This window comes from Mobula hypostoma, chromosome 2 (assembly GCF_963921235.1).
Source record: "Mobula hypostoma chromosome 2, sMobHyp1.1, whole genome shotgun sequence".
Lineage (NCBI taxonomy): Eukaryota > Metazoa > Chordata > Chondrichthyes > Myliobatiformes > Myliobatidae > Mobula > Mobula hypostoma.
Genome location: NC_086098.1, coordinates 194,419,437 through 194,438,403, shown reverse-complemented (window position 1 = coordinate 194,438,403; position 18,967 = coordinate 194,419,437). Strand labels below are relative to the sequence as shown.

General features: G+C 40.3%; 1 protein-coding gene across 6 annotated transcripts in view; it reads left to right on the top strand.

Moving 5' to 3' along the window:
- LOC134342774 (regulator of G-protein signaling 20-like) overlaps positions 1-18,967 on the top strand; it is a 145,429-nt gene that overhangs the window by 58,415 nt on the left and 68,047 nt on the right. For all 6 annotated transcript variants that reach the window (XR_010017092.1, XM_063041335.1, XM_063041338.1 and 3 more), the window contains exon 2: positions 14,514-14,647. Coding sequence is in view for 5 of the 6 variants with exons in the window: in XM_063041335.1 (XP_062897405.1) it covers positions 14,514-14,647 (134 nt within the window). In the remaining variant the exon portion in view is untranslated. The remainder of the gene's footprint in view (positions 1-14,513; positions 14,648-18,967) is intronic.

Below are 18,967 nucleotides of genomic sequence, written 5' to 3'. Positions count from 1 at the left end.
TGTCTTATAGTCTCTTACGGAGTTTGAGGGAAATTGGTATGTCACCAAAGACACTTGCAAATTTCTATATATGTACCGTGGAAAGCATTTTAACTGGCTATATCGCCATCTGGTATGGAGGGCAGAGAGGGGTGCACTGCACAGGATCGAAATAAGCTGCAGAAAGTTGTGAACTCAGTCAGCTCCATCATGGGCACTAGTCTCCCCAGAATCCAGGATGTTGTCACAGAGTAATGCTTCAAAAAGGTGGCATCCATGATTAAGGATGCCCCATCACCCAGGACATGTCATCTTCTCAGTGCTACCATCAGGGATGAGGTACAGGAACCTGAAGGCACACACTCAAACAATTCAGGATTAGCTTCCTCCCCTCTGCTACCAGATTTCTGAAGGGACATTGAACCCATGAACACTACCTCGCTACTTTTTTTTCTCTTTTTGCGCTACTTATTTAATTTATATATAAATAAGAGAAACTGTAAATTACAGTTCTGAATTTTATATATATAGTTTGAAGAAATTTGGCATGTCAATAAATACACTCAAAAACTTGTACTGTGGAGAGCATTCTGGCAGGCTGCAGCACTGTCTGGTATGGAGGGGCTACTGCACAGGACCAAAAGATGATGCAGAAGGTTGTAAATCTAGTCAGCTCCATCTTGGGCACCAGCCTACAAAGTACCCAGGACATCTTTAGGGAGCAGTGTCTCAGAAAGGCAGCGTCCATTATTAAGGACCTCCAGCACCCAGGGCATGCCCTTTTCTCACTGTTACCATCAGGTAGGAGGTACAGAAGCCTGAAGGCACACACTCGGTGATTCAGGAACAGTTTCTTCCTCTCTGCCATCCGATTCCTAAATGGACTTTGAAGCTTTGAACACTACCTCACTTTTTTTTAATATACAGTATTTCTGTTTTGGCACATTTTTTAATAATCTATTCAATATATGTAATTGATTTACTTGTTTATTATAATGTTCTATTTTATTTATTATTATTATTTTTTCTCTCTCTCTCTCTGCTAGATTATGTATTGCATTGAACTGCTGCTGCTAAATTAACAAATTTCACGTCACATGCCGGTGATAATAAACCTGATTCTGATTCTGATCATTTATTTGCATTGCAATGTACTGCTGCCAAATAGTATCAAATTTCACAGCATGTGCCAGTGGTATTAAACCTGATTCTAATTCTGAATCTGATTCAATGGCAGAATGCAGTTTATTCTCTGTCATGACATAATATGTCAGGGTGAGCCACACGTCAGTGTAAACTTTTGTGGCAACCTATTTCAGTGATCATCTCAGTGGTTAATATATTCCTGTGCTGTAATCAATTGAAGTATTGAAGTGAACCCACTAAACCGAATGTGAAAGATTATTTTCTGTTATTTGGGCTCCACTGTCTCATTCTGCTTATCTTGGTAACAAGTGGCATGTAGAGAGGGTTTGCAGTGGCCACAACCATGTTACAAACTTCTTAGGAGAATCTTCTATCATGGACAATGCTTGCCTACTTGGCTCATCTGTGAAATGAAACTGTAAGTCTTGAGGAGGGCATTTTCTTGTTATGTTTTATTATCTTCTTGGGTACTAGCACTTACTATCTTTCAGGCTTTGCTTCTTGCCTCCCAGACTTTGGCTGTCCTTGCTCGTCTCCATTGGTACCAATTGTCTTCAGTTTGTAATAATAATCTGTACATCTTGGACATGATGATCTCATTTACCTTACATACATTGCTAACCCTCCTTCCCCACTGCCAAAGTTGATGCAGGCATTGGAAGCTTATCTCGAAGAGACCTATGGCATAACAGGCAATTGGTATAATGGAAGAGTGCTATCTTATAAACAGGTACAAAAGTAGAGCAACACTCACAACATGCTGGAGGAACTCAGCAGGTTGGGCAGCATCCGTGGAAACGATGAGTGAGTTCCTCCAGCGTGTTGTGCCCGACATGCTGAGTTCCTCCAGCGTGTTGTGAGTGTTGCTTTGACCCCAGCATCTGCGGATTATTTTGTGTTTACAAAAGTAGAGGGCAGCTGTTGTACGTTGGAACTAGGCAATGCTAGTTACAGAAAATGTCCAGCCAAATCAGACTTCCTTAGGATGAATGAGATAACTGTGATTTCCAGAAACATTATTTACTATGAGGACATTCCCATGGTGATTCACAATGAGTTGCACATTAAAGAAGTAGAACCCTCTCCTGCTCATAAGATGGTTTGTGATATTAAGGAGAGCCAGAATTACTCTATGAGAATAGTTAATGGACACCTGTTCTCATGTGAAGCCAGCAATACTGGCAAAACCTAGTTATTTTCCCTTCAATAAAATGAAATTATATGGAACTATGCATTTACAAGTGCGTTGCCTCCAGGACCTTTGATGCAGTGATGAACAGCAAATTGGGAAAAATAGAAAGAAAAATCAGCTGTGGCTGTTTGGGGTGATCTTCTGATACAGCGGTGAGTTTGACCTCCCAGAAGATAGCTCTCTAGACACAAGAGCATTACTGAGGGTCTTCTTGCAAAATTTCATGTACAGTGCATTCTGTTTAATTGGTCCATCAGTTAATCAATACAGCCGCTTATGAAAGAATGAAAACTAATTGAGAGGGAACAGATCATCACGTAGTGTTCCTGGACCTCGCCAACGCCTTTCGCTCAGTCCCTCCTAACCTCCTCTGGACTGCTTTCGATTTCTTCAGGGTCCCAGTGGCCCTCACCAGGCTCATTAAGGCCTACTTCCAGGACGTGCAGCTATGTTTGACAACAGCAGATTACACCACAGTGTGGCAACATCTGGAAGTGGGAATCATGGCCGGTTGTACCAGCTCCCCGTTAGCCTTCACCATGGCCATGGAGATATCATTAGAGCATCTCGATGGGTGGTTGGAGGACAGCGCATAAGACCTGGTCTGAGGCTGCCGCCTATCAGAGCATACATGGATGATCTCTCAACATTCACCACGACCAAGGCTTGTACTGTACACCTGTTGAGAAAGCTTCAAGAGAACATCGAGCTGGTTCGGCTGAAGATCAAGCTGAGCAAGTCCAGAAGCATCTCTATCGTCAAGGGGAAGACCAACTTTTCATGGGCGATGAGACAATTCCAACAGTCTTCAAGAAGCTGTGAAGAGCCTAGGTCAGTGGTATAACACATCCCTCAAAGACACAGAGCAGGTAGATCAGCTCAGGAAGGATGCCGTCAGTGGCCTCGAGAGCATCGACAGAACCACACCCTCTGGCAAGTTGAAGCTGTGGTGTATGCAATTTGAGCTCCTTCCATCCCTCATGTGGGCACCAACCCTGTATGAAGTTCCAATCTCGAAGGTGGAAAAGCTGGAGAGACTGATCAGCTCATACGTAAGGAAGTGGCTTGGTTTTCCCAGCTGCCTCAGCAGCATAGGGCTCTATGGCAAAGGAGTCCTAGAGCGACCCATTTCCAGTCTTTCAGAGGAGTACAAGTGCGCCAGAGTCAGACGGGAGATGATGTTAACAGAGGTGAGTGATCCATTTGTAGCACAAGCTGCCTGCATCCTGGATACTGGGAGGAAATGGACTCCATCAGAAGCAACTGAGCAAGCAAAGGTGGCACTCAAGCATAGGGACATCGTGGGCCGAGTGCAGCACGGGAGGAGCAGTCTTGGCCTTGGGGACAGTACACCAGCCTGGAACAAGGCTGCTCCGACTCAGAGACGCAGGAGATTCGTTGGCAGGAGGAGGCGGCAAGGTGCGCAAAGGCCGTTGCTCAGGCAAGGGAAGGGCAATGGCTGAGATGGGAGGGAGTGGAGAAAAGAAAGATCTCCTGGAAAGAGCTGTGGGAGATGGGGACATTCAGAGCGAGTTTCACCATCAGGGCTGCCTACGATGTCTTGCCGTCTCCCATGAATCTTAGCCAGTGGTTTGGAGAGGACCCCACATGCTCCCTCTGCCCGACTTCAGCAACACATTCTGGTGAGCTGCAACACCAGCCTTACTCAAGGCCGATACACCTGGAGGTACAACCAGGTGCTACGGTGTCTTGCAGTCATGCTGGAAAGTCGGCGGATGAGCGTCAGTGCTCTCCCTCCCACTTCATCCCATTGGCCATTAACGGCATTTGTCCGGGAAGGTGAGGGTCAAGCCAGACTCGATACATCGAGACCAGACACTGGGTGGCTAGGCTGGGCACGTGATTGGAAGGTGGTGGCTCTGCTTCCTAACTGAAATTGCGGAAACCAACCTCAGACCAGACCTTGTGCTATGGTCAGCCTCGCTCCATCTTGTTTACATCGTCGAGTTTACAGTGCCCAGGAGGATGCAGTGGAGGAGGCCTATGAGCACAAGAAGCTGAGGTGTGCCGAGCTTGCAGCCGATGCACAACAACATGGCTGGAAAGCAGGGGTCCGACCGGTCAAAGTAGGCTGCAGAGGATTTGTAGCCACATCAACATCAAGGCTACTCCGGGAGTTGGGAGTGCAAGGGAAGACACACCGACAAGCAGTCAAAGACCTCTCCAGAGCAGCTGAAAAGGGTAGTCAGTGGCTCTGGATGAAGAGAAAGGATTCCATTCTGGCCCCCAAGTAAGTGAAAGGCATCTAGGGGGTGATCCCAGGATGCCGGGATTCACTGCTGAACCCTCCGGAGGTGTTGTGGGCCTATCAACGAAACACTGAGGAAAGGGGGAGCCCACTTGATAACCCAGAAGGTGCCACCACTCACTTGGCCACCCCACAGAGTCTAGGCAGCATGTCTCAGGAGTGCACATAAGGGATATTAACATCTAGTCCTATATAACATACCTGATCCATCAGTTAATCAATGCAGCCGCTTATTTGAGACAACTCTTAAAGAAGGAAAACTAATTGAGAAAATAGCAGGGATTCCCTTCGTTTATTTAGGACACTATGCCATTTATTTGGGACAGGAGACTGTTGCCAAATAGTTTTTAACTAGTGCCAGTTGCTTGCACTTGTGTGGCTGTTAGGTACCACACTGTGCTTGGAATGGAGAGTTTTTAACTAGTGTCAGTTCTGTGCATTTGTCTTCAAAAAAATAATGATTTTTGCCACTGATAGTTGGCGAGAAATTAGTAGTAAGACAATTCAGAACTATTCTGCTCGCTACAGTTTCAAGCATTCGGGTGTGGAGTTTTCAGAAACAGCTGGGACTGAAAATGAAAACTTCAACATGTTAGGAAATACAAAGAATTTGAAGGTATCGACAATCATCTTGAATGTTACTATGAAATGAGGATTCGGAGGATGTAATCGTCGGAACCATTGTATGAAGGCAGTCCATTATCTGCACTGGGTGTCTGCATTGATTTTGTTCATTTACAGTCAGTCAAAAGAGCACAGAAGCATAGACTGGATGAATTACATCGATAATTACATCGATAAGCATACATCGATAACTTAGGAAATACATAGTTTTATAGTACTGTAGTAATATTGACAGTACTCTAATTTGTTCTGTATTTTATTTAAATACAGAATTTCTTACTCAGTTAAATGATAGCTAGTCTTTTTATATATCTTTTTAACTATTTCCATGAAAATTCAGCTAATTGTGGCAGCCAATTATTTGGACACAAAAGTACTGGTTCTGCTGTGTCCCAATTAAGCGGTTAAGTGGTATCCACTGTATTTCTGTGATGACAGCATAGGAAAGCCTGAGCTTATAAATCCATTTTACATCGATTCTAAGAGAAGTTTGGATAGGTACATGGATGTGAGCAGTATGGCAGTCTGGTTGCAGGTAGATGGGACCAGGTATAAAAATAGGCTGGCATGAATAGATGGGCCGAGGGTTGGTTTCTGTGTTGTAGTGGTCTATAACTCTTAGACTTTATCAGAGAGCTCAGCATAGGGTGTGGTGTTTCAGCGGGAAAATCTTTCTTTGATGAGAAGTCTGTGCCTCCTGACCATCCTGAGAAGCTATTTCAGAATCAGGTTTATTATCACCGGCACGTGACGTGAAATTTGTTAACTTAGCAGCAGCAGTTTAATGTAATACATAATCTAGCAGAGAGAGAAAAAATAATAATAATAATAAATAAAATAAAACAATAATAAATGAACAAATAAATCAATTACATATATTGAATAGATATTTAAAAATGTGCAAAAACAGAAATGCTGTAAATTGAAAAAAAGTGAGGTCGTGTCCAAAGCTTCAAAGTCTATTTTGGAATCGGATGGCAGAGGGGAAGAAACTGTTCCTGAATCGCTGGGTTTGTGACTTCAGGTTCCTGTACCTGAGGAGTCAGTGATAACAGGATGCCACCAACAATATCGCTTTGAGGTCCCCTTCACATCTCAGCAGCTATTTTTCAACAACTCCTTTTAAGTAAGAGCAAAAATGTCTGTTGTACTCCAGGTATGATCTCACAAAACACCTGTGGTGTTGCAGCAAAACTTCAGTGCACATCTAATCCATTGCTTTTCAAATCAGGGCCAACAGTCAGTTAGCCTTCTTACTTACTGGCTGTCTTGCATGATAACATATTGCAATTCTTTTATGCTGACCACTATTTAATAGTCTACTTTTCTCATCTTCCTACTAAATATAAAATCTCTTTTATACTCATTTGCCTTCTTATTGCCTATGCAGTTAACTTGTCTCTACTATTTACAATCTCTTCTGTCTTTCTCATGACTTACTTTTCCACATTCCTTTTTATCATGTGCAACTTGTGTGCACTACTCTCAATTCCCTTATATAAAGTGTTTATGTATTATTTAGCCTTGCAATTTCATTTTCAGTAACTGTGGAATAGTTTGGCATTGCAAAAATATGGTATTGTTCAGTCTTCGGAACTGTGAAATGTGGCCACATATATGCCTTGCCCTGCATCTAACATGGTACAGTACTGCACAGGAACAGGCCCAAGGTTTATTTGCTGACCATGAAACTAACCCCATCTTCCTGCACATGGCATATTTGGAACCTAGTCAACAAGGTCTATCGACAACATAATAGATTGTGCCATTCCTGACAAATAACTTATGTGGTGGTGATGTCAGTCTCCATTCCTTGTGCTAGAAGGCCTCCACTAGGTAGAGCTAGGTTGGGAGTTTTGAGGAGAGTGGTTATCATCATGATAGACAAGCAAGCAGTTGGTGAATGAAAATGTTGGGAATTAATAATTGTGGGCCCTCTTCATTATCTTGTTAGCAGCAACATCCTGTCACATATAAGGAGGAACAATGTTGCAGTTGTCTGAGATTAACAGTGGAGAGTTAGAAATGTGGGTTATGGCTGTGAGAAAAAATGACTGGAGACACTTAGCACTTTAGTGCAAGGATGTTTATTAGGTGCATCAGATATCAAAACTTACAAAAAGTAGTGAGAATAGTGAAAAGAAAAATGTTGATATTTACAAGATGATATCTACAAGAAAGCACAGTAGTAGCTTGGTACTTATTCTTGTCCAGATGTCCAGTGAGAAGGACTCTCTCATACTGAAGGCAAAGAGCTCCTTGTTTTATGCACTAGGATACACCATCCTTAAGTACCAGCAGAGTTACCTTAAGACTACACGTGAATTAGAATATGATGAATCCCACAATGTAGTTACAATCATATTACAAAATAAAGAGAAGCATCTACCTTAAACACAATACACAAACAATATATGTACACACTTACACATACCGATTACTAAATAAATAGCATATTGTTCTACGTATGGGTTGGTTGGTGAGTTCCTGAGCTGATGCACATAATTGAGTTTGGCGCGCAGCAGTTGGCTCTGGTCCTGTATCTAGTAAAATGCAAAAGTTCGAAAAACTGAGTGGAAATCAAAGGAAGTGCAGATGTTGGAAGTTAGGAATAGAAACAGAAAATGTTGGAAGTCCTCAGCAGGCCAGACAGCCTGTGTAGTAAGAGAAACTGAGTTAACATTACTGGTTGAAGATCTTTTATTTGATCTGGGAAAGAAGGAACAAGTTATGTTTAAGTTTCAGAGAGGGTGACACTGATGAATAGGTCAGAGAAAGTAGCTCTAATAGGGTGCGGTTAGATTTGCCTTGGGGATGAGCTCTTATTGTTTTTCACACAAATTCTGCTTGACTTGCTGACTGTTTCCTGAATACTCAGTTCTTGTTTGAGATGGTGAGAGCTGGTTCTTGCATAACTTGATGATTCAGACAGTTTTACAGGTTTTTGTTGCTTTGTCTTAGTTTTCAGTGCCAATATTTTCACTTGTATATGGCAGTTTATTCTCTGATCTAGCATAATCTAGAATAGCAGGCAGTGCTTTCTGGTGTTGTTTGTAATCATTCTGCCACATGTTCAGTTCTTGGTCAGGACCTGTTTAATTGACCAAGGTACCAAATCTGACAGTGTAGTAAACCGGATGTGCAACATTGCAGATTAGATACTAGGGAGAGAAAAACATATTTGTAAACATCTTCTGACAGGTCAAATAAGCATTAGTTATTCACCTGGAATATCAGCAAACATTTTGCAGCTTTGTCTAATTTAGCTCCCTTTGTAGTGATCAATCATAATTTCAGAAAATGCCTCCTTAAATTTGAATTGTAAACCATCATTGTTATATGGATAGGTGTTGCAGATACATTTCACACTGCATGGGCTAACACACAACAAATCAATCAACATGAGAATTTTGTTGTGTTGTTATTTGAGGAAAGAATGCAATGTCGTCATTTTTTTACACATACAGTACATGAAAATAAATAAGGCATTTAGATTAAAATCTTCCCTAACCGTTAACAGAACACATTAATCAATACTGCATTGAGGTGGCCACTTAGGAAATCTTTTATAACTGCTATAGGATTTGAACCACAGCTACTGATTTTGTAGCAAATACAACTGAATAAGATTATTATTAGACTCTTGACCATACATATTGAAACATATATTCTGATTGTCTTGCATGCAAACAAATCATTGTGGCAAATCCTGATAGAAACAGCAACTTTGCTATGAGTTGCTATAAGGATTATCTCATGAAGTTTCTGAAAAGAGGGCAATAGGATTAATTTTCCCAAAAAGGAGTCACATTCTAGGGATGGACAATCAAATATGAATTTGTCCCTTTTTTCTTATGGTCATTTGACATCTATGGAGATAATGGAATTTTATTTTCACATAGTTGTATGCAGAGAAAGTACATCATAATAATCCTAATTTGCAAAACAAAATATTGCATGCTTAGGCTTAAATTATCAATATAGACATCAGAGATAAACTCCAATTCATACATGAGTATGTTGACTACATTACATTGCTACATTTTTAAATTCATATTGAGGAAGTCAAGAACCATTGAAGATGAAATACTAGAGATGCAGAGGCTTGCAGTAGAATCAAAGGTTGGCAAGAAGGACAGCCTCTCTATTCTTCTAAAAATATTAACATTCATTCCATTTTGATACATCCTGATGCCAAACTGCTGTCAAATGTCATCTACCAACTTTACATGAGGATGGTTTCTACTTAATCTGAACTTCGATTCTAGATCTACCTCTGAATCTGGATGTGCTTTGTAGATTTCATCTTCAATAATTTTTAATTTTCATATTTTCACGCTACGAATTTAAATTTTGCCAATGAAACGGATTGAATAAAGTCAAGTATAAATTGGATTAACATACACAAAATGCTGGAGGAACTGGAGGAGCATTTTGTGTGTGTTGCTTGGACTTCCAGCATATTCAGATTTTCTCTTGTTTATAAATTGGTTTGTCCATTGGTACCTATCACTGATGGTAATTTGAGACTGTGCTGTTTGTTTAGCAAATTAGTAATATAACGTCATACTTTTCAGCATACATCTGTATGGAAATAAATTTTAATAATCTCCATAGGTGTTAGATGTCTAAAAGAAAAGAGGGACCAGTATTCATTTTTGATTATTCATCCATTGACTTTTCTCGAAAAAACTAACCATTCTATCTTATTTGTACAAATTTCATAAGATATTCCATATGGGAATTCAAGATAGGTCCATATTACTACGAGGAACTGCCGCATTGATTTGTTTTCATGTGAGATAATCTGAATATATATTACAATGCAACATTTCAATATGTATTGTCAAATATTTCATATTGATCTCATTTGGCCACACTTGCCACAAAGTCAGGAGTTGGTAGTTCAAATCCTACAGCCGTCCTAAAATATAACTTAATTGGCCACTTTCTTGGATGTAATGAAGGTTTATGGGATTGAGGGAATGAGGGCATGAAGGTTTAATTGTTCAGGGCAATTTTTAAGCAAAGATCCTTATTTTTCTTCTTGTCAGAAAAACACTTACCACTAGTGCATTAGACTGTGGTTAGCATGGAACATCCTGTAGGCCCTGTGGGAGAAAGACGCTGGGTTGCTGCGGTATGGTTTCCTGAGCACTGTCAAACCCATTTAGAAGGATACTTCCTCCCCACGTCTTACCAACAAGCACCATGATCCTGCCAGGGTCACAGTGAGAAGGGCTCTTCCATTCTGAACCTTCTCGCATGGTCAGGCTCACTCCCAACATCAACTGCTTTTGAAGTGGCTGTCATGAGGAGGAGACTATTGCCCAACTCGATAAAATATTTGTTTTACACTGGAAAAGGTTGCAAGAACCTTTATTGAGGTTTATCCTGAACTTCAATAACAGGTAGTTTACTGAACTATGAGCTTTTCCCAAGTATTCATAGCAAGCCAACCATCAAGTGCAGCTGGAAAATCACCAACTCGGTGAATGGAACACAATGATCTGCCCAAAACTTGCTGGTTTTCCAGTACAAGTCCATAGGTAGATGATGTTGCCTGGCACATTCTCAAGTTACATGAGTACATGCTGAAGAATGTACTGAAAATTGGTGGAGCCAACTCAAAGGTTTTCTAGGGGATGTCTACAATCTAAGGTCCTGCAGCCTCTGGGCACTGAGGGGCTGGGTACTTTGTAACAGCCTAGTGACCACTTAGAGGGTGTACTGTTCAAAGAGATATAGTGGCATTGATGCTTTTTACATGGTATGTATTAACTTCATGACACTATCGATAGACTGGCTTGAAAACGTTAATGACATATAGACTGGACAATACTATAAATGTATAGAAAGTCATGATTTTTATTTCTTTAGTAAATGAAGTATATTGTTGAAATATAAATTCTGAAGGCACCAATAGTGAGTAATCTTGGTTACTTCTATAGGACCTTCAATATTTTTGATGTTTTGTGGTTTGTACACTTCTCTGCTATAATATTGAATACTATTATTAGAATGTACCTCTGAAAATATAATTTGGTTACATTATAACTTGAATTGTTTAAGTCTGCTATTTTCTGTGTTTAATATCCTTTATCTGTAGCCTTCTCATACTAAGAACTCTGCAGCACTTGAGATCATTCTAAGGTTTGTCATGATCGTGAAATCATCTGGAGAACTGTTTCTTGAATCACAAGCTTATCTAATACTAACAAAATCTGTTTTTAAATTTTTGTGTTATTATCAGCTCTCCTCATTTATGTTTTCCAAATGAAAAATATCCTCTATCATACTCTTAATATTTATTTCATTATTTGACTTTTGATCTGCAGATAATAGGGAAAAAGTTGCATAATTGGAAAAAATATGTTGATAACCTCTTCGTTGTCAACACTGAGAAAATGAAGAAAAGAATTATAAACTGATAAAGTTAAGGATAGTCATTACTGTTAAAGTAGAGATGAAAACAGAAATGTTTACTGATTAGCTTAAAAAGTCTGAGTGTTTTGATTTTTAAGTATCATATGTCATTATATCCTTAATGCAAATGACAACTTAGTTTACAACCTGGAATGGGATTTTGCAAAGGAAAATTGCATCAAATATAAATCAAAGTAATTGAATGTTATGATTACAATGGAATTTTTATCGAAAGTTAAGTGATTATCATAGTGCTGTATTCAGAGAGAAATTACTGATAAGTGTTGTCATCATTTAGGCCCACTCAAGAGGATATGAGCAACATTAACCATTTCAAAGAAGATAAGAAAGTTACTCCTGATATTATGGATAATAATTATTCTGCTTTTGACATCATTATATTTACCTGGTCATGATCATATTGGCTTTGCCATCATGAGAGCTATTCATTGCCTTGCATTTCTAACTTATAGCAGGGTTCAAAAATATTTTAATGGCTTAGAAGTACTTAGGAGCTTCTGTGATTGTGAAAATCACTATATAACCGTAGAACCATAGAACCATAAGAACTACAGCACAGAAACAGGCCTTTTGGCCCTTCCTGGCTGTGCCGAACTATTTTCTGCCTAGTCCCACTGACCTGCACACGGACCATATCCCTCCATACACCTCCCATCCATGTATCTGTCCAATTTATTCTTAAATGTTAAAAAAGAACCCGCATTTACCACCTCGCCTGGCAGCTCATTCCATACTCCCACCACTCTGTGTGTGAAGAAGCCCCCACTAATGTTCCCTTTAAACTTTTCCCCCCTCACCCTTAACCCACGTCCTCTGTTTTTTTTCTCCCCTTGCCTCAGTGGAAAAAGCCTGCTTGCATTCACTCTATCTATACCCATCATAATTTTATATACCTCTATCAAATCTCCCCTCATTCTTCTACGCTCCAGAGAATAAAGTCCTAACCTATTCAACCTTTCTCTGTAATTGAGTTTCTCAAGTCCCGACAACATCCTTGTAAACCTTCTCTGCACTCTTTCAACCTTATTTATATCCTTCCTGTAATTTGGTGACCAAAACTGAACACAATACTCCAGATTCGGCCTCACCAATGCCTTATACAACCTCATCATAACATTGCAGCTCTTATACTTAATACTTTGGTTAATAAAGGCCAATGTACCAAAAGCTCTCTTTACGATGCTATCTACCTGTGATGCCACTTTTAGGGAATTTTGTATCTGTATTCCCAGATGCCTCTGTTCCACTGCACTCCTCAGTGCCTTACCATTAACCCTGTATGTTCTACCTTGGTTTGTCCTACCAACGTGCAATACTTCACACTTGTCTGTATTAATCTCCATCTGCCATTTTTCAACCCATTTTTCCAGCTGGTCCAAGTCCCTCTGCAGGCTCTGAAAACCTTCCTCACTGTCTACTACACCTCCAATCTTTGCATCATCAGCAAATTTGCTGATCTGATTTACCACATTATCATCCAGATCATTGATATAGATGACAAATAACAATGGACCCAGCACTGATTCCTGTGGCACACCACTAGTCACAGGCCTCCACTCGGAGAAGCAATTCTGTACTACCACCCTTTGGCTTCTTCCATTGAGCCAATGTCTAATCCAATTCACCACCTCTCCATGTATACCTAGCGACCGAATTTTCCTAACTAACCTCCCATGCGGGACCTTGTCAAAGGCCTTACTGAAGCCCATGTAGACAATATCCACTGCCTTCCCTTCATCCACTTTCCTGGTAACCTCCTCGAAAAACTCCAATAGATTGGTCAAACATGACCTACCACGCACAAAGTCATGTTGACTCTCCCTAATAAGTCCCTGTCTATCCAAATGCTTGTAGATTCTGTCTCTTAGTACTCCCTCCAATAACTTACCTACTACCGATGTTAAATTTACTGGCCTATAATTTCCCGGATTACTTTTCGATCCTTTTTTAAATAACAGAACAACATGAGCCACTCTCGAATCCTCCGGCACCTCACCTGTAGACAGCGACATTTTAAATATTTCTGCCAGGGCCCCTGCAATTTCAACTCTAGTCTCCTTCAAGGTCCGAGGCAACACCCTGTCAGGTCCCAGGGATAAATACAAATCTTGCTTTGAGGTGATATTCATTTGACTCAGTTATTAACCAAAGGAATTAAAATGGATATGGAAAGCCTAAATCCCATTTAAATAGCAGTTCACATGAACGAGGTGCATCAAGAGACTGCAATGGTGAAGCCAGACATTTTCGAGCGTATGTTCATTATCAACAAATATTGTACTTTAACCCCTATATCACAGGCAAGTCTGGAAGATTTCTAAGGTTTCCAAGGAAATTCAATCATTTATGTTTTAATAAGCCTTAGAGGAAATATCAGCAAATCAATTTCAAACTGAGCCCATTTGTGATCTTATGAATATCAAATTTCAATAAGACACAAAAGCTTTTTTTTTGCCTGTCTTCTGCCTTATTTTAAGCAGGGTAAAGCAGACTATCTCATACTTTAACAATTGATATTTTTGTATTGGTTTCCGTTGTGTGAAAAGTCACTTGTGGAATCTGGTTATTATTGTCAAAATTTGCTGCAAAGTTCAACATACAGAAAAAATGAGTTGAATAAATGTACTGAGTGAAGAAGATGTCATGTGATGCCACAGGAAATTGAACGTAATACATAATAGGAAATAGGTTGTCTGACGTGTTCTTTGCTACAAAAGTGCTTGAAAATGTGCCATATTAGGAAATTAACTGTTGTATTCAATACCAGAGCTTCTGCTTTTTCACTGCTGAAAAAGAAGTTTTATAACTTATTCATTAATGATACAGCAATTGCAAACAGTATATTTCTTATTTTAGTGTACAAGTCCTGAGAAGAGCGAGAAGAAACATCAGATGTCGCAGAATGAGAACCTCACCACAACGCAATCTGCTGGCAGTCATAGATCAAATGCATGCTGTCTCTGTTGGTGCTGTTGTTGCAGCTATTCATGGTATGTTCTTCGGTGTATTTGGTGTGGTATAATTATGTATTTATGAAACAGATTCTGGCATCTATGAAAATATGGGGTTCAAATAAATATCAAACTTTAAATTGCTGACACCACATTTTTATCAATGTGTAAAGAACAAACAGAAGGTATTGTACATTCATGCACCAGCTTTCAAATCCATAGAATATCAAAATATCCACTGTTTCACAGTCAGTGTTTAGTAGACAAACAAGACAGATAATTTGTTCACATGAAGACCCAAATTAAAAGCCAACCATGAATGGTAGATTAATCCAATTAGGTGGCATTATTTGAAGTAATGTTGGCAAGGACTTTGGAAGAAGTCCCGACTATTTTCAAAGAAGTATCTATGGTAATCTTCATATGTCTCTAAAAGTTGGACAGTGCTTCAGTTTAACATTCCATCCAAGAGATGTTACCCCTGAAAGTTCAGTGAACCAAGTAATTAAATTTATTCAAAACATCGGCATTGATTTTTCAGTAAATGCTTATTTTAATCCTTCCTCATTATTCCTACAAAACATTTTCTCAAACATGTTCATGTGGAAGTGTATGGGTAATTTGGATAAAACAATCTAATTAGATTATAATTTGGGCCTTGCATAGATTGAACTTCAGTAGTATAAAATTTGCTAGGGCAGTTAACCAATCAGACTTACAGAGTTGTTTCATGAGGCCAGTTATCATTCCAAGCATTTTTACTTGTATCATTTAACATTTTTGGTAAAGATTGCAGGTGTATTTGTGTATTGAATTGTACAGAAATGATATAAGTTTGTGAGTCTCTGCAATGCTGATGTTTACTGATGCAGAGAGCAAGATATGGATAAATTAGTAAACTCCGAATCAGAATCAAGTTCAGTATCACCAGCATATGCCATGAAATTTGCGGTTATGTGGTAGCAGTACATTGCAATACATAATAAAATTGTAAATTACGGTAATAAGTAGATATATATTTAAAAAGTTAATGCAAAAAGATGAAACTGAAGTAGTGAGGTAGTGTTCATGGGTTCAATGTTCATTCAGAATCAGATGGCAGAGGGGAAGAAGCTGTTCCTGAATCACTGAGTGTGTATCTTCAGTCTCCTGTACCTGCTCTCTCTCGGTAACGGTTATCCCGTTTTGGATGCTGTTCGGGGGGTGGGGGGGGGGGGTGACCTGACAGAGGACAACCATGGTAATCGGGTCTCTGTCACTGATCCTGGTTCCGTGGTGCAGAAGGGAGAGAAGAAGATGAGGAATGCAGTGTTCATAGGGGACTCCATAGTGAGAGGAACAGACAGGAGGCTCTGTCAGCCTGATAGAGGTACCGGCATGGTGTGTTGCCTCCCAGGTGCCAAGGTACAGGATGTCTCGGATCAGGTGCAAAGTATTCTGAAAGGAGAAGGTGAACAGCCAGAAGTCCTGGTACATGTTGGTAGCAATGACATAGGCAGAAAAATGGAGAAGGTCCTAAGAGAGAATTCAGGGAGTTGGGTAGGAAGCTGAAAATCAGGACCTCCAGGGTAGTAGTCTCAGGATTGCTGCCTGTGCCACGTGCTAATGAGTGCAAGAGTAGCATGATCAGGCATGTTAATGCGTGGCTGAGAGAGTAGTGTAAGGGGCAGGGCTTCGGGTTCCTGGATCATTGGGACCTCCTGGGGGAGGTACAACCTGTACAAAAAGGACATAGTACACCTGAACCCAAAGGAGTCGAATATCCTAGCATGCAGGTTGAAAGGAGCTGTTAGGGAGGGTTTAAGCTAATTTGGCAGGGGGATGGGAACTGGAGTGATAGGGCTGAGGAAGGGGGAAATAGAAATAAATCAAAAAAAGTGTGCAACAGAGATAGGAAGGACAGGCAGGATATGAGCCAGTGGGATGATGTACAACAAGCAACAACTACTGGACTGAAAGTGTTAATATTTGAATGCACGCAGCATAAGAAATAAAATAAACGACTTGAAGTTCAGCTACAGATTGGCAAGTATGACGTTGTGGCCATCTCTGAAACTTGGCGAAAGGATGGCTGCCATTGGGAGCTGAACATCCAAGGATATACGGTGTATTAGAAAAGTAGGTTAGTAGACAGAAGGGGTAGTGTGGCCCTGTGTATAAGAAATAATTAGAAAGGGATTAAAATAATTAGAAATAATCATTAGAAAGGGATAACATAGGATCAGAACGTGTAGAGTCTCTATGGGTTGAGTTAAGAAATAGCAAGGTAAAAGGACCCTAAAGGCAGTTGTATACAGGCCTCCAAACTGCAGCCGGGATGTGGATTACAAATTACAGCAGGAGAAAGAAAAGGCATGTCAGAAGGGCAATGTCATGATAACCATTGGGGATTTTAACATGAAAGTGGATTGGGAAAACCAGGCCTGTACTGGACCTCCAGAGAGAAAATTTGTAGAATGTCTAAGGGATAGCTTTTCAGAACAGCTTGTTGTTGAGCCCAGTAGGGGATTGGCTGTGCCAGATTCGGTGCTGTGCAATGATCCGGAGGTGATAAGAGAGTTTAAGGTTAAGGAACCCTTAGGGAACAGTGATCACAATACAATTGAGTTCACTTTAGATTTTGAGAAGGAGAAACTAAATTCCATTGTATTGGTATTTCACTGGAATAAAGGAAATAATGGCATGAGAGGGGAACAGGCCAAAGATGAATGGAAAGGGACACTGGCAGGAAAGACAGCAGAGCAGTTATGGTTGCAGTTTCTGTGAAAAATGAGAAAAGTGCAAGACAGATATATTACAAGTAAGAAGAAATTTTTGGATGGAAGAAGGACACTACCATGGCTGACAAGAGAAGTCAGAGCCAAAATAAAAGCAAAAGAGAGGGCATACAAGGAAGCCAAAGCTAGTGGAAAAATAGAGGATTGGGAAGCTTTTAAAAACTTGCAGAAGGAAACTAAGAAGGTCATTAGGAAGGAAAAGATGAAGGAAGCAGGCAACGAATATTAAAGAAGATACTAAAAGCTTGTTTAAGAATATAAAGGATAAGAGAGAGTTGATGGTAGATATAGGACCAATAGAAAATGATGCTGGGGATATTGTAATGAGAGACGCAGAGATGGCAGAGGAACTGAATGCGTATTTTGCATTCGTCTTCACAGTGGAAGACATCTGCAGTATACCAGACATTCAAATGTGTCAGGGAAGTGAAGTATATGCAGTGAAAATTACGACTGAGAAGGTGCTCAGGAAGCCTAATGGTCTGAGGGTGGATAAAGCTCCTGGACCTGATGGAATGGACCCTCATGTTCTGAAGGAAGTAGCTGGAGAGATTGCAGAGGCATTAACAATGATCTTTCAAGAAACGATAGGTTCTGCATTGTACCTGTTGACTGGAAAATTGCAAATATTACTCCGCTATTTAAGAAGGGTGGGAGGCAGCAGGAAGGAAACTATAGACCTGTTAACCATCAGTGGTTGGGAAGTTGTTGGAATCAATTGTTAGGGATGAGATTAAGGAGTACCTGGAGGCACATGACGAGATAGGCCAAAACCAGCATGGTTTCCTCAAAGGAAAATCTTACCTAACAAATCTACCACAATTCTTTGAGGAAATTACAGCAGTGTAGACAAAGGAGATGCAGTAACCATGGTGTATTTGGATTTTCAGAAGGCCTTTGACAAGGTGCTGCACATGAGGCTGCTTAGCAAGATAAGGGCCCATGGAATTACAGGGAAGTTACTCTTGTGGGTCGAGTATTGGCTGATCGGCAGAAAACAGAGAGTGGGAATAAACAGATTGTATTTTGGCTGGCTGCCAGTTACCAGTGGAGTTTCACAGAGGTCGGTGTTGGGACCACTGCTTTTTATGATGTATGTCAATGATTTGGCCTATGGGATTAATGGATTTGTGGCTAAATTTGCCAATGATACAAAGGTAGGTGGAGGAGCGAGTGGTGTTGAGGCAACAGAGAGCCTGCAGAGAGACTTAGATAGTTTAGGGGAATGGGCAAAGAAGTGGCAAATGAAATACAATGTTGGAAAGTATATGGTCATGCACTTTGGTGGAAGAAATAAACTGGCAGGCTATTATTTAGATGGGGAGAGTATTCAGAATGCAAAGATGCAAAGGGATTTGGGAGTCCTTGTGCAGGATACCCCAAAAGTTAATCTCCAAGTTGAGTCGGTGGTAAAGAAGGCGAATGCAATGTTGGCATTCATTTCTAGAGGTATAGAATATAAGACCTGGGATATGATGTTGATGTTGAGGTTCTATAATGCACTCGTGAGACCACACTTGCAGTATTGTATGCTGTTTTGGGCTCCTTAATTTAGAAAGGATATACTGACATTGGAGAGGGT